General features: G+C 47.3%; 8 protein-coding genes across 8 annotated transcripts in view; 4 read left to right on the top strand and 4 right to left on the bottom strand.

Annotated features, from left to right (window-relative positions):
* MCYG_00297 (C6 zinc finger domain-containing protein) overlaps positions 1 to 3,028 on the bottom strand; it is a gene marked incomplete at both ends in the record, with an annotated part of 3,577 nt that extends 549 nt beyond the window's left edge. Inside the window, 6 exons of the mRNA XM_002850147.1 lie at positions 35 to 321; positions 387 to 589; positions 656 to 736; positions 823 to 2,184; positions 2,248 to 2,360; positions 2,426 to 3,028. Of these exons, the coding sequence (XP_002850193.1) occupies positions 35 to 321; positions 387 to 589; positions 656 to 736; positions 823 to 2,184; positions 2,248 to 2,360; positions 2,426 to 3,028 (2,649 nt within the window). The remainder of the gene's footprint in view (positions 1 to 34; positions 322 to 386; positions 590 to 655; positions 737 to 822; positions 2,185 to 2,247; positions 2,361 to 2,425) is intronic.
* An 858-nt stretch (positions 3,029 to 3,886) lies between these two features.
* MCYG_00296 (uncharacterized protein) lies at positions 3,887 to 5,056 on the top strand (the record flags this gene model as incomplete). The annotated part of the gene is made up of 4 exons (XM_002850146.1): positions 3,887 to 3,934; positions 4,074 to 4,589; positions 4,677 to 4,769; positions 4,922 to 5,056. The coding sequence occupies 4 exons, from the start codon at positions 3,887 to 3,889 to the stop codon at positions 5,054 to 5,056; spliced, it is 792 nt and encodes a 263-aa protein (XP_002850192.1).
* Positions 5,057 to 5,750: 694 nt separating this feature from the next.
* On the top strand, positions 5,751 to 6,286 carry MCYG_00295 (uncharacterized protein; the record flags this gene model as incomplete). The annotated part of the gene is made up of 4 exons (XM_002850145.1): positions 5,751 to 5,854; positions 5,898 to 5,915; positions 6,016 to 6,135; positions 6,217 to 6,286. 4 exons carry the CDS (start codon positions 5,751 to 5,753, stop codon positions 6,284 to 6,286), a joined length of 312 nt encoding a protein of 103 aa, XP_002850191.1.
* Positions 6,287 to 7,746: 1,460 nt separating this feature from the next.
* On the top strand, positions 7,747 to 8,049 carry MCYG_00294 (uncharacterized protein; the record flags this gene model as incomplete). The annotated part of the gene is made up of 1 exon (XM_002850144.1): positions 7,747 to 8,049. The coding sequence occupies one exon, from the start codon at positions 7,747 to 7,749 to the stop codon at positions 8,047 to 8,049; it is 303 nt and encodes a 100-aa protein (XP_002850190.1).
* A 1,749-nt stretch (positions 8,050 to 9,798) lies between these two features.
* On the bottom strand, positions 9,799 to 11,828 carry MCYG_00293 (conserved hypothetical protein; the record flags this gene model as incomplete). Its single annotated transcript, XM_002850143.1, has 3 exons — positions 9,799 to 10,059; positions 10,123 to 11,576; positions 11,804 to 11,828. The coding sequence occupies 3 exons, from the start codon at positions 11,826 to 11,828 to the stop codon at positions 9,799 to 9,801; spliced, it is 1,740 nt and encodes a 579-aa protein (XP_002850189.1).
* Positions 11,829 to 13,650: 1,822 nt separating this feature from the next.
* Positions 13,651 to 14,664, top strand: MCYG_00292 (uncharacterized protein; the record flags this gene model as incomplete). The annotated part of the gene is made up of 1 exon (XM_002850142.1): positions 13,651 to 14,664. The coding sequence occupies one exon, from the start codon at positions 13,651 to 13,653 to the stop codon at positions 14,662 to 14,664; it is 1,014 nt and encodes a 337-aa protein (XP_002850188.1).
* Positions 14,665 to 14,990: 326 nt separating this feature from the next.
* Positions 14,991 to 16,168, bottom strand: MCYG_00291 (60S ribosomal protein L19; the record flags this gene model as incomplete). Its single annotated transcript, XM_002850141.1, has 4 exons — positions 14,991 to 15,289; positions 15,355 to 15,505; positions 15,664 to 15,933; positions 16,137 to 16,168. Coding segments are annotated over 4 exons (579 nt in total).
* Positions 16,169 to 16,484: 316 nt separating this feature from the next.
* MCYG_00290 (translational activator GCN1) lies at positions 16,485 to 25,119 on the bottom strand (the record flags this gene model as incomplete). Its single annotated transcript, XM_002850140.1, has 8 exons — positions 16,485 to 17,039; positions 17,091 to 17,232; positions 17,286 to 17,367; positions 17,637 to 17,828; positions 17,881 to 21,894; positions 21,953 to 22,634; positions 22,692 to 24,766; positions 24,837 to 25,119. 8 exons carry the CDS (start codon positions 25,117 to 25,119, stop codon positions 16,485 to 16,487), a joined length of 8,025 nt encoding a protein of 2,674 aa, XP_002850186.1.
* Between the last annotated feature and the right edge of the window lie 168 nt (positions 25,120 to 25,287).

The raw sequence follows: 25,287 nt of genomic DNA, 5'->3' as shown, positions 1-25,287 counted from the left end.
CGCTGATGAACGTGGGGAGAGGAGATGGTGATACCTGAGACTGCGAGCTCGACACAGTGGACTGGGCCGGAGAGGCGGCAGGGACAGCGTTGCGAGGTTTAGGGGCCATTGGATGTAGGGCATGGTGTAGGAGAGGTCGGTGGATAAGATATTTTGCACCGTAGTACTTCCCGCGCATACGTGCGGTATTGATGTCTTTTGCCGGCGGGTCGGAATCTTCCCATCGCATGTATTCTGGAAGGCCGCTACGCCATTGCTCGAGATTGAAGCTTAGAGCTTCTTGGATCTTAGTTGACCAGCGGGCCTTTTCACCTCCTTGCTCTGTGATAAAGGTAATGGTTAGTTACCAAGCCTTAACGGGGGTGTAAACGTGGTTTATGTCATACTTTCGGCCTTGTACAGGTCGGTATGGATCCTGTTAAGAACTTTCCGGAGGTGAATTTGAACAAGATAATACATCATCATCATGGTATTAGGCGCATATATTTCATTTGGGATGGTATGTGCAAAAACACCTCGCGGGAAATTCATGCGCCCTTCTAGTCGACTTATCCCACTGGCTGGCAAATCAAGCTCTGCCAATATATCACTGTTTCGCAATATCCATTAGCTCTGCATATTTTCTTTCTCTTAATTTTACTCATGTTATTCTTACCTCTCGAGTTGTAGACAAGTCCAGAAAACTAGGCATATCAAATCCTTTCTTGGACCCTCAGGCATACAATCATATTTTCGCCTAAGACATATAAGTGAGCAACGACCTTTTTTTTTTTTTTCTTTTTTTTTGGCAAAAAGGGGGGTTATAGCAGGGGGGTTGCTCACGGTCGAACCAAAACCTGGCAGGCACGGGCTGCTTGATAGATCCATCCGTGGCTAGAAAAAGGGTGCGCAAGTTGTCCTGTATACAGAGCTGCGAGAAGGCAAGCCTGAGCAAGGGCCAGATCATTGCCCCCATGTAAATTTCCCAAAATGTCCGAGGCAAGTGCATAATATGCCATTCCAGGAATGACGTCCATATTCCTTACATCGGGCGGGTCTGGACCAACATGGGTTGACTGCGTAGAAAATCGTCTATGATGGTTTGCGAATGGCATACTCTCAGGCGGGGAGTTTGACACGGCTATAGAATGATCTCCCATTACAGGTGTGAAAGGGCCAAACTGAACGTGGCGTACCGGGCCGGGGATAGGCCCTTTATATCCACATATAGAGCCAAGAGCCAGCACCAGTAAAACGATTGCATTTTCTAGCGAACGTTGTATTTCATGGCCGCCATGAGGAGAGAAGCTGTCTGACACAGGTGACTCAGGGTATCCGTCCGTCATGTCAATAGATCGCTTTCGTTTTTGGACTCTATGAACACCTGATGCCGGATCAGCTCGCGAGGCTAGGGGTGTTGGCATAGTTTTAGACTGGGGGCTGTATGTCCGGATGAAATTTGTAATCATGTTGTTAAGGCTATCCTGGCCAAGGAAAGGGTGCAAAATATGCATATTCTGGAGATAGCTTTGGCGATGCATCTCAATAACGTCGGCATCAAGATTAAGCACGCCAGAAGCATTGAGGCCACCTACCTGGCGCTCCTTCGGGACACGCAAAGTGGGATTTGATTGATAAATTTCTAGTCCGGTCCCATATCCAGTGCTGGGAGAACGGGTTTGGTATCCTTCGTCTTCTCGCGGGCTTGGAGACCGAAGCTTTGGGCTAAGCGGGTAAACGTTGATATCATGTCCGTCTTCACCTTCACCACGGCCATAGGGCCTGATGGGACCTCGTTCCTCTTCTAATTCCATAACATAGTCTGCGTCAATTCGTTCAGGTAGTAATTTTTGTATTGATGGCCATAAGAGAAGCTTGTGGGCTGCGGTGGTGTGTTCGATAGGAATGGATAGTTCATCATCGTCGATATGTAGATCGATATGCTCGTCCTTTATATGCTTTCCACTCGGAGCTTCGCTTGTAACTGCGGCTTGTGGAGAGGTCCGCTCTTGTTCCACAGGCGTCGGTGTCTTTTGGGCTACCTCGGGCTTCTTTTCAAGCTTAGGGCTAAATGGTGACATCTTCTGAGCACGTATCAAGGCTTCTAGTTTCAAATCTTGCTCTGCCTGACCCTTTAACATATCGTTGAATCGATCGTCCAACTGCTTAAGACGGTCAAGAACCAACTGAGTCGAGCGTTCATGCCTACAGCGGAAAAGTGTTAGTTTTGTATCAAAATACAGCACTAAACCAATATCTGCCACGTACTTATGAGGGGGAACATCCTTATAGACACAGACTGAGTTGCTCTCTTTGCACAAGCTACATGACGGACGGCCCTCATCACATTTAGCTTTTCGCGCACGACATTGATCGCAGGCCTATTTACAATTGATTAGCCCCAGATTGAAATACTATATATCCCGCTGTCGGTATGAATTCCTACCTGCTGCGCGCGCGTGGTTCGGCGCTGCCGTTGAGCCTGCGACTGCGCCTGTGAATTAGCTTGGTTAAGGAAGTAATTATTCTGGTCGTATGGGTTGTGTGTCTGAGATATCGGTGTGCTAGGAGGATATGGCCGGTTTGAGGACGATGGTGGCTGCATGCCATCGACAGGTGAAATCATCTGCAAACTGTGATGTTCTCCATTTGGATGGCCGTTGTCAGCGCCATAGCTACCCGGCCGGCTATGGAAGTCGTTTGGAGGTTGATAGTTATTAGGAGGATTTGGGTTGCCATCATGGGCACCATTGACCGGTCTAAATGTACCGTTGGGTGTTCTGGAAGTGGGTGTTATGCTATTTCCGGGCCTGCCGTATGATTCCGCCATATGGGGACCTTCCCGGGGAGAAGCAGAGTAGGAAGACGGCGCTCGTTGATCTGCGTTCTCGTAAGGATGATATGAACGTACCCAAGAGCTGTCGTATGTCCGGGGAGGAGGGAGAGACGGCGGGCGTTCTGAGGGCGGCAGCTGGCGCACCGACGGCGGGGATGGAAGCGTAGGCAAAGACTTTGGGTTCTCTGATGCTGTCGCAGCCTCCATTGTCATGATTTCAACTCGGTCCAAGATCGGGACGCTCAGTTATCCCTTTAAACACAGGACCCGGAGAGTAATCTGTCGTAGGTTGTATTTTTCGCTTTGTAGGAAAAAAAAGAGTGCGATGTATATACGTTCTACAAAGACCAGTTGAATGAACTCCGTAAAAATAGCATGGCTAATGGGTGACTGTTAGATCCCAAGTCCTATACTGCGAAAATATAGTGAGAGAAAGGCGCGGAAATCCGATGACGAGCAAAGTGAAGAACAGCTGGCGGTCTGTCTGTGGCAGGTGTTATTCTGCGAATTTGTTTCAGGGTGCAGCAAAGAATGGATAGAAAAATATTGAGGGCGAAGAAAAAAAGGTTGATCTCGAGGCCGCAACGATATGGGAATCACTTTGTGGAGAGCAAAGAGCAGACAAGATCTCGACAAGTCGACGGGCCGGCTGTTCGTTCAGAAATAATGGTAAGCTGTGGTTCCTGAACCATCAACCCAAAGCTGTCAGCAGCCGTGTAATGGTCCTACTTGGACGGTGGTTACCCGGCTCCAGGCAAAGTTTCCGATGTTTGAGAGCCACGGAAACCGACGCAGCTCAAAAGATGAAACGTCCAAGCCAGGCAGTCTCAGCGAGTTAGCGAGGCAGGAATGTAGACGCCTTCTGCCTCGGCCGGCGGCGTTGCGGCGATGTGCGGTTGTGCGGTGTAAGGATGTACGGAAATATGAATATTATAAAAACAGGATGAACGGTTTTTTTGGTTTGGCCCTGGGAATGAATGACCAAGTCAAAACGGTCGGAAGAACGTCTTTCCTCCCTGCTGTTCGCCCCAGTTGCGAGTCGATGATCTGGTGATTTTAAGCAGAAGGCTTATGGGCGTGGATAGATGGGATCTGACTGGGCAAGACGGGAGGACGATGGTATGGTGCTGAGGGGGGGCGAACGCGATCCAAGCTCCCGCAGGCCTTTTGGGCTCGTAGCCGAAGTTGTCTATCAAGGCTCAAGTATGCTCGATGTCGATGTCGACGGTGATTCTGGCGCAAACCATCAACTGACAAGGGGGAAAGAAGATACCAGGCGTTCTCTCTGCGCCTTCTATCACGCTCACGCTCCCTATCTGAAATCGAAACTCTCAAGCAAACTAGCAACAGAGACAGCAGCGAGAGGAAGAGCACAGAGCGAGTGGAGAAAAGGATCGGATCACCCACAACGCCTTTAAGCTTAGAACGGAGTCACAATTTTGCGGTTTGCGGCTTGCGGCTTGCGGAATTGCGGACGGGAGATGGAGTTGCTATGTATGGAGCGGCGAAAGTAGTGTCCAAAAGGCGAAAAATGAAAACCAACCAAGATGCACGTACAGAGTACGGGAGCAGTAGGTGGGATTGTAACAACGCCTGCTGTACGAAGCCTGTATACTCCATACATACGGGGGAGGGGGGGGCCCTACCAGGGATTGGGGCGATAGGATGTATTATAGCGCAAGAAGAAAAGGTGAGTGACAGGTTGCTGGCCGGGGACTATCGGCGGGTTGCTGCATCAAAACCTTTAGCAGCTGGAGAAACGATAGATCCAGCCGTTACGTACTAAGTATGTACCGCCGCTGCTGCTCCTCCAAGAAAGGGGGTTTATGCAGAGGCTCGGTTTTGCGGCGTTGATATGTAGTATAACTTCGTACCACGGTGTCCATCAACGAATTCCATCAAGAGGGAACAAACTGAAGGCTCCAGGGAGGTAGGGAAGAGCATGCCAAATCTCGTATTTCCCGAGTACTAAAAATAAGGCCCCTCAAGCGAGAGAAGAGAGATGCCCTGGCGCATCCCGTCATCCTCCCCTCCCTCCCCAAATTCCCCATCCACTCCAGCAAATATAATATCCACATCTGCTATTAATTAACCTAGCTTGCCTAGCTTAAGTTTTTCTCGGGGCGAATCAACGCCTTAACCGAGTCAGACCCATCAACCTATGGGACAAAAAAGCATCATATCAGGTGCAGGCAAGCTCAACACGCGGCACAGAACTCCTCAGACCCAAGGCGTATCTAGTATGCAGAGCCGAAGTGTATCATGATTCAAGAGTGCCAAAGAGAGTGCCGAGATTTTGGAGGTAGATCTGTTCGCCCCCAGCATGTAGTATGTATGCAGCTTGACTTATATCCTGTCATGCCCATTCGTTTCTATATGGCTGTCAAGCGCTTACTATGCAATGCAAGAACGGCCCAGATGCCCGTTACCCAAAGAGTCGAAGGAAGTGGCGAATCCCCAACTTTTTGGCCTTGGAAGGCAGGGTAGCTGCATCGAGTTTCTTCTGGGCAAACTGTTCGTGGAGTTCTTACCAGCTGGCTGGAGTGTATGGCTGGTCGTATATACTGGCTTCCATCTTGTCATTGACTCCACATCTGGATGATGATCTCTTGGGTTTCAAAGCCGGTTGAGAGGGTTTCTCGGTGACCGCCGAATAGCATATCCTTGAACAAGTTCGCAGCTTTCTAGGAGTTGGGCCTGCCTGCAATCCCCATGCTCTGCTGCGCCGAGTCCAGTATTACACAGTAAACAGAGTCCCATCTTTCTCCATACCTCGTTTATAACTATATCACCGGTTACTAACGAATCCGTGGCAGAGGGAGCTGGAACAAACAAGCTTTCTTCATGGAAAAGGAGAGCAGAAAGCATTCCTTTGATGAAAGCCCTGTTCTGTTCTCCGCCCCTGTGCATTTTTGTATACGGTGAATAAGTAAACATGACGCACCCCACAGAACCGATCGATGAGACCCATACGTTGGCCCAGTTCAAATCTGAAATCTCAAACAGGCGTATATACACTGGAAATGGTGTAGCTCGTTTGTATGCTAGTTTTAGCGTATAATTGCATATCGACGGCAAATAGCAAGAGACTGCCGAGAGTGTATGTAACCCATGGGAGTATATCTACTCCGTGTCCCTTTCTTATCAAGAACGTCATTAAATACGTAAACGGAGCTCGTTGGCTGGGAGCCCTGCCGTAGCTGCGGGTTGGAGCATCTCGACTTCACCCCCTCCATATCTCAGGCGCACAACCTCCGAATAGAGATGGCACGAACAGAGAGATACGTCACAACGTTTTCGCAGGTCCTTGAGGTTGACAAGTGAGTCTGTGGCGTGAACGTCGTACTACGTCCCACAGCAGTCTCTGTCTAGACTAATCATGAATATCTCTGGCTACCCAGGATAACGGAAAGGCTCGAATATTCGACCAGTGAGGAGCAGGGAACCGTAGAAGCCGTTTTCATCCCGTAATCGATCCCTTACCGACTATCAGAATGAAAAAAAAAAAAAAGGAACTCCGAGGCGCTCGTAGCCATACACGTGAGACATACTGGATAAGAGTATGGAGTCTCAGGAACTGTTTGCAAGCCATGACAGCCATTATCACAAACATCAGGACGCATCTGCATAGGCTAACCATGGAAAGTGTTCATGAATCGATGGAACGCAGTGGCGGCGGTAGGCTCCCGCGGCTTTGGGCACCACAACGTCTGTTTACCCCCTGCCAACGAAGGATGTACTATGTATATCCCAAACCCATGCTGTCAAAGCCCCCAACCCAGAGCAAGTAGCCATGTATACGGGACTCCCTTGCTGGCCTGCTTGCTCATTCTCTTCTCGCCCATTTGCTCCCTGTCTCGGTCTTTTCTCATCCCCCTCCTTTTTTCTACTGGCTGTTCATCCGGACCTTTGTGATTTTTTGGTTAGTATTCTCCACCCCCTGTCCAAAGCAATATATGATCTCAATTCCTTGACCCCTAAACCCTCCCCGTTATCGGGCTCCGATCGCCTGGGCCATCTCCCATACCTTCGCTTTGCCCTGTATTGGTCAGATGATCGTTGATACCATGTAAAAATCCAAGACACAAGTCGGCAAATGACCGTCTTATACGGAGCAGACGCGTCATATATATGAGGGTTGCTTTTGTCTAGAATACGCCCCCGTCTATACTTTGTACACCAACAGCACCCTGGGATTGTAAATACTGTGCATGTATGGAGGAACAATTGTCGGTGAATAATCGGGGACTTCAGAGTATTTAGCGTTGCGGCTCAGGCCGGGTTTTGTTCTTCGACCCATGGTAAAATTCCTTTGGCCTTCTTCTGCGTTGGCTCATCAACTAGCGTCCCATACAATATTGCATATACATGTATGGCCAGTTCTCCACATCTCGAATAGTGCAATATGGTTTGTTCGCCTGCTGGCATGGACAGCGCGCTTGGTCGGCACACGAATGACGGCTTGGTGGTTGTCCATAAAGAGCGTGGTCAAACGCCACAAGTGCGCCTTGGGAGAACATTAGTACATATAGCTGAATTTCCCGCCGAGCTGAACTCAAACTTCGAAAAGGGAAAGTATCTTGAAGAATAAATAAAAGATAAATAGAAGGTGTCTGTCGGCAAAAAAGAAAAGTAAGGAAAAAAGAAACGCTTGGGCGCTTTAACTTCATCATGTGGGAAGCAGGGCAAAAAAGTTGTGAGCTGAAGTGTGATACGAAATAAAGAAAAACAGCGCCCCTACGTGATTCAGCAGGTTCAGTTCCCCCTGAGTCTTGTTTCTCGTCCGATTATCAATCCTTATAGTTGGAAATGATTATAAAGGCATCTTAGCTGCATATTCCTTTCTTCCATTTGGATGTAATATTGGAATGAAATAAGGATAGGCGGAATAGTGCAGGGTGTAGCGTGTGTGAGAGATCATCTTCTCTTAAATGATTCGAGGGGTTAATGATATAATGGAAAATGGCCATTGTCCCTGTGCCATTCGCCACGATACGACTCGCAGCTCTTTCATACTATTGCGGTTGTGTTTTGGTATGCGGAGGAGCATTGATTCTCGAATACCCACAGAGAACAAAGATGATACCCAGGTGTCGGTTGGTGCTCAGGTGGTCATTTCTATCATATTCATTACCGTTTCAGGGGTTCGAGGTTTCATGCAAAAGCCAAGCAGTCTCGATGACAATGCAGGTCAAGCGAAAAAGAAACTTGGCGGCATCAAGCAGGAGATTTAATTATTTACACATGCATGCGGATCACCGTTATCCGTTATGTGTATGTACTCCGTACGCAGCAGGTATGGAGTACGTGAGTGCAGTGCATGTGGTGTACATGTAAGTTATGTTGAGCCCGCTTTACCTGGAAAAAAAAATGTTAGTTAGGCATCAAAAGGGCGCAGACATAACAAAAACAACAATAAAGAAAAAGGAAAGATGGATATCAAAGTGGCGGGGAAAGATTTCGGGATAAAACAGCAATACCTCTCCCGTTACCCCCCCCATAAACCCAGCCTCTATGATATTATTAACGCGCTATGCGATGTTCATCTTAGTGAATAATCGAAATTATAAATGCATCAGATATATCTAGGGGTTATCGTCTATCCATGTCCGTGGGATGATATCCAGGGCAATTTTCCCAAAGATCAAGATAGGCTTCTCTTCCGGTATTCCCCGCGGCTTAGCGTCCATACATTCGATTGTGAGGCCATGGACAGGTGGAGATCTGAGTTGGGGGGACACTCCATAATTGTATATATACGATGTGATGAAGGTTGGCGATGGTCACCTAGCTGGGACATGGAATTGCCTCCCATCCATCCCACTGCGTCTCACCACCTCGTCTTCCCACTTTTATTGGCTGTGTGGGAGGCCGTAGTCCAAGGTAATATGTAGGCAGCTTCACTTGCCGAGGGCGTGTTCGATCTCGTGGCAGATGATAAACATATAAACGGCGTAGGACTCGAGGGCAAATGTGGTTGACGGGCCCATTCATGACGGCCGACCCCCTCCATCCCCGGCCACTGTCTCGTCTCATCTCTTTGATCCTTGTTTACACCATACCCTTGAGTTGTTATGCAGAGGGCTATAACTCAATTGCTGTCAATTTTTGAGCGTATGGTGGTGCGCGTGTTGACTGTATAGCTGAACGGAGAAATAATAGGTCGAGGTAGGCCATCCAACCGGAAAAGCTTGGAACGCAGGACGGCACCTGGATAGAGCAGCCATAGTATAAGAAGTATATGTCTATATATATACACATATAGCAATGGGTGTATAATATAGGTATCTGCCTGGGATATTAGATGTTGGAATTGTTGTCGTCATGGATGCTTGCGTGGGGGAAGATGAGAGAGCTGAGGTTTGCAGTCGATGGGGCCTGCATCGCCGTTTTTACCGTTTTCGTCTGATGTGACATTGGCTGATTGTCGTCATGCATTGTTATTACTGCCGTTATTATTATTATTATTATAGCAGCTGTCTCTATGTACGTACATATACAGAATAAGACATTAATTTACAATCTTGACATGTACCTTTTCATCCTGGACGAATCACCAACAGGATGAGGTTGGAAGTTGGCCAGAAACTAACATATTCCTGGCATTATACCATGTCCATATTACGATATTGACTGGCCCACCCGCTTCATGTATAATTCATTGACAGCATGAAATGATAATGTCATTTTCTTTCTACATAGTAGAATCTGATGTTGCATTTTGTATCCAATCTGATGCCACGAGAAAACCACTGAATTACATACATAGGGCTAGCAAGCGTATGTAGCAGGGGTGGGAACGAAGGATAGCATAGAAAGACTGGGTCTAGATATAGATACTCCCTTCGGCAAAGCGGCCAAGAGTCGAAAATAATCCACCTTGTTGTCTTTATAGTAGCAGGAGGGAGACAACAACTCGGTCAACGGCAAATAAGGGGAATTACACCTTGAAGACGGAAAAGGTAGGATGGCCCTCGTTCTACCTATCTCATCATATGCGTAAGCACGGCCCAGAGTCCGTCAAACCCTTCCGAACGATCCGTGGCGTTAAAGAAATCAAACCAGCGCGTTCGGCGAAGCACCAGGGATCGCCATTGTGATGACTCTGGGTCAGCATCTGAGCCTAAGCCTGCATCTGTATTGACAGAATCCGCTTTCCCCGTTTCAAGCCATTGAAGGTACTGGTCATAGACTCTGAGGTGAATGATAGAGAAATGATGGTTGATTGACGAGACCATGAAGACCTAGACAAGAAAACGTTAGCCAATACTTAGTATCTCCAAGTTTGATGCACGGCCATAACCCACATCATCAAACGGGCTGTCAACATCAGCTCCTATCTTTACATATTTCATCTTCTTATCCCACAAACCTGGGCCAGGCTGAACAGTTTTCCATTTCTCTACCATAGAGACCTTTCTATTCGGCCCTAAGCCTCGTCGAAATGAAATAGTCGACCTGTCGTGTTTTGTCCGTTTGTTTGCGGTGGCTTCAGGGTCCACTGGCGAACTTGAAGGCGCAGGCTCAGCCAGCTCCTCTGGGCTAGTTCGAATTGGCTCGCCAACCGGGCCGTTGTTCGGGAGGCCTCCCCACCGAGGCGTTGTGGCCCACCATTTTCCATCCCCAGGTTTGACTTCAGTTTTGTTTTCTCGCGCTCTTTCTTGAGCTAGTAGAAGCATGCCTGCTGTTTCACGTAAGACATCACATTTCTCGACATATCTTTGTTCGGTAGCGTTGTCATAGAACTGTGTTTCGGCTCGACACTGGGCAACAAGTACTGGGCCTTCAAGAATGCGTTTCCGTGCTTCTTGTCTATCCTGTGGAATACGTGAGACGTTAAAGCTCTGGCGCACGGGGAACAAAAGATCTTTGACAGCGAGACGAGGCGGCATTGTTGGCAATTTAATCTGGCAGCCAAGTGACCAAGCTACCATTTCCACGAGACCACGTAGGATATCTTCTCGAACCGAGTCAGGCATATCCGTTCCTGTACCAATTCTTCGACCCTTGTAGCGTCGGTTACCACTCGGGATTCTCAGCTTCATTTGGGGTATAGTGACTGGCGACTGATTATAGCTATATCTATTATCGACATCCATCCTGCTACCTAATACATTGTCTGGGGCTACACCCGAGGCTACACCCTTTCCGTGACTATTGGCTATCGTAGGATCCGTAGCAGCACAGCCAGAGTCGTTTTCAGTACTAATCTCATAATAGTTGTCATGGCTAGTATCCCAATATTGAGCAGCTTGTTGTAATGCGGTCCAGAACTTCCTCGCATGCGCAATCCGAGGATTCTTACGCCCTGGTGGCGGTTCAACACGTGCAAGGGAGCGGAATGCATCGTCATTGTCAAACAACAGCTCCTCCTTTAAGAGATTATGTTTGCTTTTGTCAGGAAAGGGAGCTCCATTGCTCAAGAAGATCGGAGCATCAATGGTTGCGTCCAGTTTTTCTTCGCCCTCCCCGGGACTATAATTTGGCCATTGGTAGGGAGGTTTAGGGTTCTGATCATGGTCTGGCACAATCCTGGAAGCATCAACATCAGGTACCACCTTAATATTAAACGCCGCTAGATATTCATCTGTAATATCTTGGGGTTTTTTGGCACCGGCCAGCAAGCGATAGAGTACATCACAGCCCTTCTCATCATGAGGTCCGTATGAATTCAACCTGCCATATTCCGGGAATTGGACTGTAGTTGGTAACGGAGGCGGCTCACGCTCCTCTTCCAAGTTAACGTAGAAGCTTGGTACGGCTGTTATGTCAAATTGTTAGTCGTTCATTGTAGAATGAATATAATTTTCCGGCCCAGCTTTGGCAGAATGTATATAGGGCCCCAGCTACACAACAATAAAAGATTCAAATGGAAGTGAACGTCCAACACGAGGAGGAAGGGTTCCGAGAGAGAAACTCCATGAAGAAAAGCAATATTCCCAATTGCTTGCGAACAGCCAATGGATTAGAAAGAACCAAGAAGCTTACCCAGACCACCTCCCCAGCTGAACATGGCCACCGATACGCCTTTGAAGACGGCCTTGGCTAGCAAATATAGCAAGGTAGGATTGATTGGCGGCAGCACACAGACTGAATAGAAGGATTAGATGGACAAGTTCATATGACCCTCGGTGTTTGTTTGGTTGGTAGAAGTTAAGACTGTCGAGATGGGTGTAACAGGTAGATACTCTGGCAAGATGGTAATGATGCGGGCTTTTTATGAACGGGGTAGCCCATAAGAATATGACTGCTATATCCGCAATCGAGCCTCGGAACTGTGCAATAATGCTGGCTTCTGCTTGAGTTGAAGACGGAGAATGCCAGATAGCTTGTCGAATCTCGCCAGTAACAACCAGATGGCTTCGGGGCTCACTCAAGCTTGTGTAGCATGATAATATTGTTTATTGACTAGCAAAGGGAGGGTAGACAGTAATAATGACAGATAATATTGTTATGCCCAAGCGAGGGATTAGAGAAGATGCCTTATGGTCAGGGATGTTGGCGCCGGAGCAGCATGAAACTTGCCAACAGCAACCACCGGCTTAACAATATCTGGCAAATAACCACAGATTTCACAGCCAGTGAGAGTAGGGCATTGTCGTATACAAATACCCACATGAGGCTGCAGGAATACTCTGCATTCTTTCTAATTAATACGTCGGAATAATATCAACTTCAAGTTTCATCAGCTCGAGGTCAGAGTACGGTCACGTGGCTTGTGAAGATCCAGCGATGGTTTCCAACTTCTCATCAAACATAAGTTTTGTTCTCTCCATGCCCTTCCGACGATATATGAGGCCATCTGGGGCATGCACCTAGTATCAGTCCCTCTACAGAACAAGATAACATGTATGTGATTGTTTGAAAGACTTCAAAATTCTTCTCAAATGCGGTTGTAGGAGAATGGGTTCCGGATATGCAAATATATCACGGAGCCATATCTCATCCCTCATGAGCTTCGAACAAGATACCCTATGTCTATATTCGTGGGTTTTCAACCTCAACACTCTGAAACCCTGAATTATCATGTGGAATTTTGGGCATCGGAGCAGCAGTACCGCCCAAACTGCTCTCCCAATGCCGTACCTGTTTTGGTTATTTCTTGCCTATAACCTACTAATGGAGGACATAGGTGACACTGCATTGCCCCTATGTTGCCCGTCTCAATCAAGACATTGTTCTGGGTAACAATTATTTTCTTCCCGCAGCCAACCTGCAGCCTCCCGACATCTCTGCCACGGCATAAAGACCCTCCATTCATACGCCCAACTCAAAACTACCCGTCGGGCAGGTAGCCGTGTCAAATGGAAGTTTCGTCCCGTTGAAATGTCACTCTCTGGCTGTCTTTGAGACTGGCGTCTTCTTTGTGCAATTTGTTTTTTTCGCCCAATTCTCAATGGGAAACCTGCAATGATCGACCCGTCACCCCAAGTTCATGCACTTGACCCTGAATCGCATCAAGAATGAGGATAATATGGGGCAAATCACTTCGGATCGTTCCGAAGCCTACTTGCCCCCCCCCCCAATTTCTTTCATCCACTGACTACCTCTTATAACGAACTTCCGGGGATCTGTGGCTTGAGATCACTGAATCGATGCTCCAGCCTGTAATTCTATTGAAATTTGGCCGAGCATGGTTCTAAGACTAGTCTCATGTAGACATGCGGGATTCCTATGACTTCCATGGCTCCTTGTTTACCTGTTAGGGAAAAAGTTTTCACTCCAGCTTGTGAGCTGAATGTGCGATAACATATTAAAACCCTTGTCAGGGCACATCGTCTTCTTCATCTGCGGTCTGAATCAGGTTATACGTCAATAGATTTTACATTACCAGTATGGCTCCTCGGGCCCATTCTTATATATATATTCGCTCCACCAGCCAGGGCATAGCAGGACAGCGGACTTTGATTATTGCTTGCTCCATAGCTGCCATCGGAGTCCTGTTAACAGTCTTCATTTTTCTGTTTGGCTGTATTTGGCGTCATCACCTGAAAAGTCCAAAATTCAGGTCACCGTCGCAGCTTAAGCTGCCGCGAGGAGTAGTCGAGCCGAGCGCTGAATATAATAATACCGATCAAATTTATGAGCTACCCATTCAAGTCATCAAGCCATCACCGTGCATTTTGCCATTGAAGTTGAAAGAGTCCGATATTATAACTCCCCAGATCCCAGTTCCAGCCTCTCGATACCTCCATCCGCCGAACCCGTCAAGTTTTCAGAACCGATCATTTTCTGACTTTCAATGTAAACGGAAATGCCCACCCAGACTTGAGCCTCTGCCCGAAACAGGGTCAATTACATATACCACTGTCCGTGAATTTGAACAGACCCCAAATAGAGCGTTTGATATGGAACAGGAGAAATATGACTCCAGGGAATTCCGCGGCTCCCTCGACGAATTATCAACCATATCAAATCATCTCAGCCTATCTACGGGCCCTACACGAACCGTGTTAGCTCATACCTATCCAGATGATTCTCACCATCTTATGGATAATGCAATACCAAGCCCTTCCCTTTATTTCTCGGCCAGTATCGATATTGAATCCTTGATGTTTCCGCCCGAGGTCGATAAGCCAGAATCATGCCTGCTTTCCAGGTCAAGGACTAAAAGTAGCAGTGTCATTATACTCCCGGGGAGTAGCCCTGACTCTAAGACGAACACAAGCGGCAGCAGCAAACCACTGAGAGCAACTCCATCTATTATCTCTCGCTGGCGGAAAGTTCGAGATATGACTGATTATCAAAACGAGGATGTGTGTACGCCTGAATGCCCTACATCACCTGCTTGGTCAGAGCATTGTTCGATCTTAAGCAATCTTAAAATCGAAGAGAAGGTCGACGAGTGACGCATTCCAGACATGCATTGATGCTTATAGACATTCTCAAGCCGGTGTTACCTTTATTTTAACATCAATTCCTGACCCCCAACTTCCACTCTAGCTTAGGTTTCAAAGAAACAGATATTTGTTATTTAGTAGTAATTTTAATTCCCGTGGAATTCTGTGCTAATTCTTTCAGACCCCTATTGTGGACTTGCATTGGTTTTGTATCATGTATCTTGCTCAATCGTCTCACTGTTTAAAATGACAGTAGCAAGAAAACTAACATCCCGTGTAATCCGTAGTAGATCCATGAAGAAAATCTTCAAACGAACAACAAAGGTAACAGTAGCAGTATAGTGGGCATAAATTCCATTTCATTATTTTTTTGTTTCGAAAATCAACATGAACTCCCTTGCCCACTGACCAATACCGACAAGGAGAAGTGGGATGGAGGAAAGTGGAAATAACACATATTGAAAGGTTGATGGGTGATTTATGCCTCCTCTACGTCTTCACCAATGAGAGCATTCCGCTTAGCGGAAATACGCTCTTGTCGTCTCTCACGGGCAGCCTTGGTCTTAGCACGTTTGGCATCCATCTCCTCCTTGAGGGCACGTTCACGTTGTTTCTCGGCCTTGGCCTTGTGGATCTGTAGGCGCAAATATTAGTATTGCTTCTAAAGGAGTAAAATGTATCGCACGGGGGAAGCCATACATGTTCAACGAGGGCACGCTTGTGCTTGAAGGTGTTACCCTTGCTCAAGTGGTACAGCTCGTGGTAAAGGTGCTTGTCGATTTTTCCGGCAGCACGGTATTTGGCAAGTAGTCGTCGGAGAACTCTTAGACGGCGCATCCACAGAACTTGGCTAAAGAGTGGAAATTCTGTTAGCTACCCTGGGTTTCCCGGATCCTCTCCTTCCGTTACTCTGGAAAAGAAACACTTTCGTTTGACGATGATGCCGGCAGGTGTATCCTTTTTCATCTAATATTGGAACTGTTCAAAACTTTACAAAGAGGAACGTACCTTGGCATTCTGGCGTCCTTGGTACCCTTCCTCTTACCGAAACCTCTGTGTCGGCCGTTTCGTCGGGCCTCTGCAAGCTCGCGGGCACGGGAGCGCGAGTGCATGGTGACAGGCTTGTGGATGATGAGTCCATCACTGAGGAGTTTGCGGATGGTCTGGCGAGAGTTGGCGGTAGAGATCTCGTTGACCTCGCTGGGGTCAAGCCAGATCTTGCGTTGACCGCAGCCGACCACGGAGGCGGCCAGGCGCTTCTGAGTGCGAAGGTTGACCCTAATCAAGACGCAGAAAGGGTCAGTCACAGGTACTTCTTCGCTTCCATCTCGATATCACAAGAGCGACAAATTTTCTCTCGCCTCGGGTTTCATTGACGAAAATTTCTGCCACCAAAAAAAGGAGGGGGACGCAGTGTGCGTTCGAGGAAGAAGGTATCGGTAGCAAGCCTTCGATCCGATGAAGCAGCACGGGGAACTCACATCTTGATGCCGGTTTGGTTGTCGATGGCCGAAGGAGTGGTGGAATTGCTGTTCTGAATCCGCAAAATCGACAAAAACGAACCAAGAGGTGGATGTTTCGTTCTTGATTAGCTAAGCGAGTGTGACTTGCTAAGCGAGCCCACCAAAAAAGTCCGCGAGTTAGGGTTTTAAGGAGCTATTCCTCTTTTGGACATACTTAGTAATAACACGTGATATGGTTTTTCTCTCCCAACCTGTACATTTTTTTTTTTATATCTAGAAAGGGGGAGCTTTTTTATCTAAAAGAAGAGACGATACAACCTCGACGCTGTCAGGCTGTATATGCTGTCTATTTACTCCGTAGATGGTTTAATCATCGCTGAAGGATTCCCCAAGGTCCACCCTGCCTACGCTCCATACCTCCTTTTCGTCTTCTAGCTCATCGCTTGAGAGACCTAGGCCTCCTTGCCCACCCTCTGCCTCTCTCCTCTCTCGCGCTTGGCCTCCTAGTCGGAGTGCTACACGCTTAAAGTAGTCTTGCATGCTCCGTTTAGGCCCAGCTGGGAGCTCTGCTCCTGGGCCTTTCATGTACTCTTCAAAGACAGCTCCTTCGAATTCAACAACCGAAAAGATAGCCAGGAATGCGGCTTCAGCAGCCAGCTTGATGGGGATGGCTACATCACGAACACCCCCGAAAACAGGCGGCACCACAAAGGATCTATGAGGTGCAATCATCTCCTGGTTCTCTCTACTCACCGTTCGTAACACTACCAACGCCAATCGTCGAGTGTCGACTGGTTTACCCGGCTGCACTATGGCTGCTAAAGCTTCAAACACCTCTCTCTCGTCTTCAGGCTTCCGGTCTACGTGGGAAGACAGAAGATATTTACCAGCCGCGAGGACACCGTTATTAGATATGAAGACCTAATTATCCTGTGAGTGAATGTGCTATTTTATAGATTTGAGGAAACATACATCGCTGTTTTTAATAGCATGGCAAATTGCTGAAGGTAACTCTGATCGAAAGTTTTCACTTAACAGCGCAGGTGACTCAACGAGGATGGCGTTCAGTCGCAGGATAGATTGATGTGTCAACTGCGTTGAAAGTATCCGGTTTCTAGACGTACTATTAGCCTTAGTCCCATTTAAGACAAGTTAACTTATGCATACTTGATAAGCGGAATAGCCGTGGGAGTAGGGAGTGATTTGATCAGAGCTCCAGCAAGTCTGGCGTTCGCTATGGTTGTGGCAGCTATAAATATATTAGAATATATCATATTGAGGCGCTGTGCCAAGAAATCGGGTATATAGTACCATCATCTGCAGAATCATTATCCACAAGACCAAGCACAGCTTGTCTTGATGCTTCGCTCATGTTTGAGCCAGCTTTATCAACCACATCGTGTAGCGCACGTAACATTGCATTCTTGACCCCAGAATCGGTAGTTTTGGAACCAGTGATAAGTTCTTCGGCCATATTAGTAAACTATGATTCTAATAATACTGTAGATATGTACGCACCTGCAACCAGGGGATCAACTCGTGGCGTTAATGTGATCAGGATTCCTAATCCTTTGGCGGCTCGTGTCCGCAAGGTCTCACTCGACGTATCTGCCAGTCCCCTTGCAAAAGTTCTTTGCAGCTGGGGTAAGAATGGTTTGACAAATAGAGGGATCTTTTCCAGCAGCTTGTCAAGAGCAAGGAAGATTGCGCCTACGATATTGGTTAGCTATCGGGTGATATATATAAGTTGGAAGGGCCATACATTTGATGTCTACGGATCTTTCTGAGACAACACGAATTAAAGGCCCTGTAATTTGAGTCACGAACGCTTTTAGTGATTCCGGGCTAGTTCGGTCAATGATATCACCAATCGCTAGCGCGGACTGCGTGCGCTGTTCGATGTTTCCATTCAGTAAGCCCTGAAGGAAAATAGGGAGTATGGCACCGATTCCCTTTGGTAGAGAGAATCCTGCCAGATTAGACCCTGGTACACCGACTAGTCGTAGTACCTGACGTGCTGGGTTCACAAGGACTTCCATCTCCTCTTTCTTCATGCTCTTGGTCAGCTGGTTAAGGCCCTCCCAGGCTGCCTTGACAACACCCTTATCGTGGTCATCAAAGGAGATCAGAAGTACACGTATCAGCTCTGGGTAGAATCGAGAGATATCCAGTTCTGTGTTGGTAAAAAATGTGGCTAGATGCATAGCCGCGCTCGCACGTCGTCGGTGATCGTCATGTTTCATCAGTGTGAGCATCACGTTCATGGCAACATTTAATCCGTCAAACTCATCCACCGAGTCAAGTACGGTGTCAAATGCCTCGCTTATTTCCAACTTCAGATCATCGTCCTTTGCAGAGATCATCTCGTCCATTAGGGAGTTCAATATGGTTGGTAACCTTCTATTCATTCCACCTCCCGCAACTTTAGAGAGCGATGCCAATGCTTTCGCATTGAACCCGGTGATTGGCTTTGTCAATAGAGTGGGAATGAGATTTGGCAATATGATGTTGGCTCTAGTTGCCTCGGTCAATAGAGTAAGAAGAGCAGAGAGAGCTTGTTCAGCATCATTCTCGTTATGCAACAAGTGTAGGAGGTCGGGCAGAACCCTGTCGACGATTCTCTTGCCCAACGATTGCTGGAGTGCGTCGAAAGCTTCCGCAGCAGCCTCACGGACCTGGTTGTTGGTATCAACCAGAGCGGTTTTGACGATAGATATAAGTGGTTTCTCGTATGTCTCAAGTGATTCGTCGGAGGAAGAGACCACAAGCTCTCGAACTGCCAGACATATGCCTTGTCTTCCATCAATATCGGTTGAGGTGATGAGACCTTCTTCCAGCTCCGGTAGCAAGGTAGATAAGACTCCCTCGCCGGCCTTCTTAATCAACTCTCCTAGTGCATTTCCAGCGATAACCTTTTGCTCCATATTTGAGCTGCCCAGACGTCGGATGATAACTTGAGAAAGAGTTGGTACCAGCTCTTTCAATGTACGTGGCGTAGCTACTAATGCCTTCCAAACATTGATGGCAGCACTCCTAACCAAACCTGAAGTATCGCAGCGGCAAATGTAAAGAGACGAAAGTACTTTGTTGCGCCTCTCTTCGCCGAGTACTTCAAGAAGGGACTGACCAGCTTGGATTGCGGAATCTATTTCTTCGTCTCCGTCGCTTGCACTGGCGCCTGTTAAATTAAATAGAAGGTCACCAATGAGCTCCACAGAGGAAAGACGGATTCGGTAATTGTCGTTAGCTAAACCACGTTCAAGCTCAGGCAAAAGCAGGTCAATTGACCTTGTGGAGAAATTCTTTACTAGTAACCGTCCAGCTCGGAGAGAAGTTTCTCTTATCGATTCAACTTCGTCCGCTAGACCTACAAGAATTGGGGGGATAATTCGGCTCAAGTAAGCTGCAAAGCTATTACCAAAGCACGCAGGAAGGAAAATGAACAGGGTCATAAACCCTTCTCGGACTGTTGCCTTTGAACTGGAGACATTTTGCAGAAGTGACGGCAGAGTATCCTCCAAACGAGACGTGCCCAAGCCAGCAAGCACTTCCGCAAGAGCCTGAGCAGAACCCATTCGGTCTCCAGCCCCAGCCTCTGATTTGAGGGTCGCCATGAGACTGGGGATGAGGTCTGGAAGAGTATCTTCTCCAAGTTTCTCAATAAGAGAACCAAGGGCCTTCGAGGCCGTTGCACGAGTAGTAGGCACGGGGTCAACGACAGCAGTTTTCAGCCCAGCAACTAGAATTGGTAAATGGGAGATCAAGTCCTTGCGCTCGGTAAGATGGGCAAGACTGCCAATGATTTGTGCTGCCTTTCGCTTGGTCGTCGACCGATCGGCCAAACCTCGCTCGAGAATTCGCACCACCAATGCTAACGATGGTGCATCAAGATAATGGACGAACGAAATCTTAATCAATGCATCCAAAGCTTCATCGGTGTATTTAGTTGGATCACTTAGGGCCTTGAGCAAAATTGAAACCAAACTTTTCACTTCCGGATTGCTTATGACATCTCCAAACCGCTGTAAACTTCGATTAGCAGAGTTGCGAACCTCCTTATGACTGTCATTTAAAACCTCCGTAAGCGGAGGTATGATATCTGGAAGGTTAAGAGCAAGCTGTTGGGGATCAAGATAAGCCATAGCCCCAAGTAAGTCGCAAGCTCCCTTTTTACTTCTCCATTGAGTATCATCCAGGCCCTCTAGTAATGTTGGGAGAATCTGCTTAACACCGAAGGAGCTCAAGCTTGCAAAACATGCCTTTGCAGCGTCTAGACAAGCATCACGGACATCAATACTTGGGTCACCGAAGCTTGTAAGCAATTGTGGCACGATCCGTATGACATATGGCTCAAATACACGGCCGAGAACAAATGCAAGAAGTTCATATGCAAGAACAGCCCCTTGCCTTTGGTTGGATTCTTTCTTGTTTTCAGATGCCTCCGTTAGGCGGGACATAATTCCAAAGTCACGGAGTGCCAGTATTCCTTTACCCCGGACGATACCCGCCAGCCCATAGGCTGCTCCACGGCGCGCTGCATACTTTTTAGACGTAAATAGCTGATCGAGTAGCTCCTGCACAAAATGGCTCGCATCAGAACCATCCATTCTAATGAGCGGGATAAGGCACTCGGCGACAGCAAGTTGCACTGTTTCTGAGGGGGTCGATAGAGCATCCATAAGTTTGCGGGTGACTTTCTGAATGCGTTTATCTCCAGAAACCAAATGCTGCGCAAGCGATCCATAAAGAATAATGACAGCTTCGTTAAGCCAGTCCGACTGCTCAGTTTCTTTATCAGACGTTTCCAATGTGGTTTCGAAGATATTCATCAGCTCCTCAACTTTCTCGCGTCCACGCGAGGTAATAACAGCACTCCCACTCTCAGCCATTTGTCGTCGGACGGATGCGTTGCGATCTATCAATGGCCCATCGTCAATCAAGAACCGGAAAAATGATACGATACCATCCCCGTTGAAACCGCTAGCCATGGCACCAAAGGACAGTGCAATTCCACTCCGGACTTCCCAGGGATCAGCTTGATCAGCCTTTCTAGGCATTCCGTATGCATCTGTCTGTACAGGCTTCATGCGTACTTCTTCCCGATACATCGATTCCAACTTGTTGAGTGTAGTAGAGAAAACAGAAGGGCATAGCTCACATGCATGAGCGAGGGCAATGGCAGCTGCTGATCGTAGCGGTAGGTCATCAGTTGCTAAGTGTTTGATGATCAAATCTGGGGATTGTTCATCAACATCTAAAGCATTCTCCTCCCAAATTTCTTTGGCAATTTCAGCATTTTCGGCCACATTGTCATGATATGCAATCCAGATGTACTCAGAAAAGTCAATGTCCGTCAAGTCTATTTCAGATAATATACTCTGAAGAACAGCGGTCCGCACTGGTATCTCACGGGATATGGATCCTTGGAGTAAGGTTTCAAGCTCTACGGGCTGTATACTGGCCGCCATAGTCCTGCAAAGATCCGAGAGGGCATCTCTAACTAATTTATAGTGCTCTGTGTGTTTTCGCATGGAGTTAATGAGGAGACGTAGCGTTTCAACTCTAGGCAGCCGCATGTCAGAATATGAGTTCGCGTGGAAAGATATGAATTCCAGAGCCAGGAGGACCTGCTCTCCACTATCATCCTTCGACTCCTCAATCCCGTCGTTTTCCAAAACTATGAAAATTAGGGGAAGTATATAGCTAAGGGAGACCACATCTAAGGGGCGTTGCTCTGAAAGAATTCGAAGACGGTACAATATTCGAGTTATGAGGCCTATCAACGCATACAGGTCAGCAGTGTTTACAACGCCCTAACTAGAGGAATAACTTACTCCCAAGGGGCTCTGTTTCGAGCTCGTTTCTTAAGAATGTCTTTCCTACAGCTCTAAGGGTAGCAATAGCAACGAATGGTCGCATCTCTCCGATACGGGTAGACGCTTTTTTGCCGCATGCAATTAGAGCCGAAGAGATACTATCACCGACTATGACGCCTCCTCCGAGCTGTGCCAATTTGCATAGAGAACTGCAAGCAGGGTTAATCCAACCTTCCGCATCAGTTGGGGGGCTATTAGCTAAGCTCTCGATTATTCCCGCTCCTCGTTTGATCATTTCTTCAGCAGCGTTGACAGCATCTCGGATTTCAGACTCCTTCACCAGCTGGGCATTAACTTTAGCTTGTTCATCCGCAGTTAGCTTCCTTTGCTTTTGGCCATGCTTCTTAGCAACTTCAGCCCGCAGTTCTTCTTCCCACTTAAGAGTGTCGTAGTCCTTAGCACTCTTGCTGGGTAAATTCTTAGCCTTGGTATCCAACACATCAATAAACGGCGTGTCTCCTGTGTGGCGAGCGATGGCGATATCTGTGGCCGAAAATTGTGATACCCTCTCGGGTTTAAGATCATCATAGAATTGCGATACAAGCTTTGGTATCATAACATCTGGCGCAACAAAACCAAGGTCAGCAGCAGCATTCCAAGATGCCTGTCGAGCTTCCACTATCTTATTGTGGAAATGATCCTATATATTATTAGATAACGTAGTTCTTCCAACTCTCTGGCAAAGATGAGTACTTACGTCAGTTGAGAGTAGTATTTGATTTAAACACTGGTCGGGATATTCGAGGGCTAGTTTCCCGGGATCAACCCCCATTTTCAAGCATACGTTAATCCAACTAGTTCCTGGAACTAATTCAGGACGGCATAAGACGAGTAGCTGAATACATTGGGATTCGAGATCATTCTTATTTATAGAATCATAGCCTTCCATCTCTGACACTGCTGGAGTCATTGCTCTCACAACATGAGAAAGATGTGATTTTCCAGTCCCTGAAAGCACCGCAGCGGCCTCCTTATCCATAGTATCCAGATGATATAGCCATTTCCATATGGCATTTATGACAGTGGTGCCTATTAAAACCGTCTCCTTAAGGTAACATTGTCGTAACAGGTCAATTGCACATTGTCGAACCTTTGGAGACGAAGTATAAGAGCAGATCATGTACATGAATGCTTGGGCCCAGGCTTCTTTAACTTGAGCGTCAGAGATTGAGAACTCTGGCTGCATAGTCACCGCGAATAATGCTCGGAGGTTCCATTCTAATTCCTCAGCAGACGATAGTTTTGTATAGATTTTTGGGTTCAGTAAAAATGATGGCTTGGGTAAAACCGATACGGCAGTCGTGAATATATTATCCTTTGAATAGGGTAGACTATTCTCACTTCGGAACTTCTGGAATGATAAAGCAGTAAAGACATTGGCCATTGAAATTGCTCCACCTTGTAACGAAGGAAGCGGGTTCGCAGCAATTTCGGTAAATAACTTGTGTAGCCTGGTCATAATTGGTTGTAAGCACTCTTTGCTAAAGGTCTCGGACGGTAGCATAACAGAGTTATCAGAGCTCCAGAATAGCTCGCCCATGTTCACAAGCCAGAGCTTGCGAAAGCCAATGCGCTTATCATCGCATCCCTTGATGACAGTACTGCAATGTTCCTTGCTGACATCGGTACCCGAGGCTACAACAAAGGCGAGGTGGTGGCAGAAGGACTTAATCTCGGGCTCCAACGCAACCTCACTGCTTTCGCGGAGAAGGGCAGGGGAAAGTCCTGTCAGAATAGCCTGAGATGTATTGGAGGAGCATGGTACGGCTCGTAAAACTTGCGCTTGAAGGGCGCGTTGTTCCACATTTGTGATTTTCTGCGTTTTCAGTGGAGTGATCACCTCATCTACGACCTTGAGAAGTGATTTCTCATCGCAGCATCGGGGTATGAAGGTTTCGAGCGCTTCAACGGCACCCTTTCGAATGACTGCATTCGTAGATTTGATGTTTGAGAGCAGTGGCTTGCAAATGGAGGAAGAGAAAATCTCAGAAAGATCAATATTCCCAGGAATTGCGGAAATAAGAGAGGCGAGTACACCGGCAAGAAGGATTTCGGGGCTCCTGAGAATGGCTTTTTCTATAGCAGGCCAGATGTACTTTTGGAGGTCCTCCTTTGTAGAAAAAGATATAAATAGGTCCCTGATTCCATAATAGGCATGTCGAGGAACTGGGCTCCTGGAGGCAACGATTTCCTTGGTATAGAACTGGAGTATATCACCTTTCACGGCATCCAAGTCATTCTTCCTGTTTGGCAGACGAGCACAAACACCACAGATAACTCCTAGTGTAGGGGCATTTTTAAAGCTTGAAGGCGTCTCTTTCGTCAAGTAAAGAACTACATCACGCACCAGATTGCTGCCATGCGGTTCTGCAGAAAATACAGCACGCAATGCCCGTCGAGTCACTATTATCGCAGAATGTCTCAGACTCTGCTTTTTCGAAGTCCCCAGACAAATGTCAAGGGCCTTGCTGATGCCAGATACTGTCTCCAGAACCAAGGGCGAATGATCTTCGAGTCGTGTGCTCAGGTGCTGTAGCAGTGTAGCGCACCATTCTACCAAGACAAATGCATTCGCAGCCGCTACTGCAGGCTTCGACGTTTCCTTTCGAAGGAGCTGGGAGAAGACCGGAAGGTCTACACTCGGTACCGAAGGGAAGAGGGCTTTCGCACAGCGTTGGGCAGCATGGCGGGATTCACGGTCGATATAGACAGGATATGTTCTGAACAGCAGAAGTAGAACCTGCTTGTATAACTGTGGAGGCAATTGCGAGTCTATACGATACCATTAGCCTACATAAATGCTCGGTATATTATCATCCTTCTGGTGAATATTTACACTTACCACTGGCAATGCTGTCGTGCAGCTGATGTAGCAGCTGGCAACGCAGCGACGTAGAACTGGAAAATACCACCGGCTCCAAGGGAGTAATACTCCCTTTTTTTACTTCATCCCACTGTTCTTCGTCCATCTTCGTGTTAAACTGCGCATCCCGCACTCCGCAGGCAGGCAGGGCTTTTTGTGCTGGGCGTTTTGCGATGGTTGTTGTGATCTTTTGCTGGCCCGGAGAATCGTTGGTGCCTTTAGGGCTTCCACCAAATTTTTTTATATCCAAGTTACGAGTCATCAACATCAAATATTCAACCCAAACTAAAAAAGGATTTGATAACTCTCGCTCGTTTTCTTCTTTTTCTTCTTCTTAAATCGTTATCACTTTGGATTCCTACTTAGAGAGTCTTTACTCTAACGGCGAGCGTCTACTGTTATCAAACTGCCCCTCTATCAGCTACTAGTT

The sequence above is a fragment of the Microsporum canis genome, genomic scaffold, assembly GCF_000151145.1.
Source record: "Microsporum canis CBS 113480 supercont1.1 genomic scaffold, whole genome shotgun sequence".
NCBI classification, from domain to species: Eukaryota; Fungi; Ascomycota; class Eurotiomycetes; order Onygenales; family Arthrodermataceae; genus Microsporum; species Microsporum canis.
Note: the sequence above shows the minus strand (reverse complement) of the source record. Positions and strands in the feature narration are given on the sequence as shown.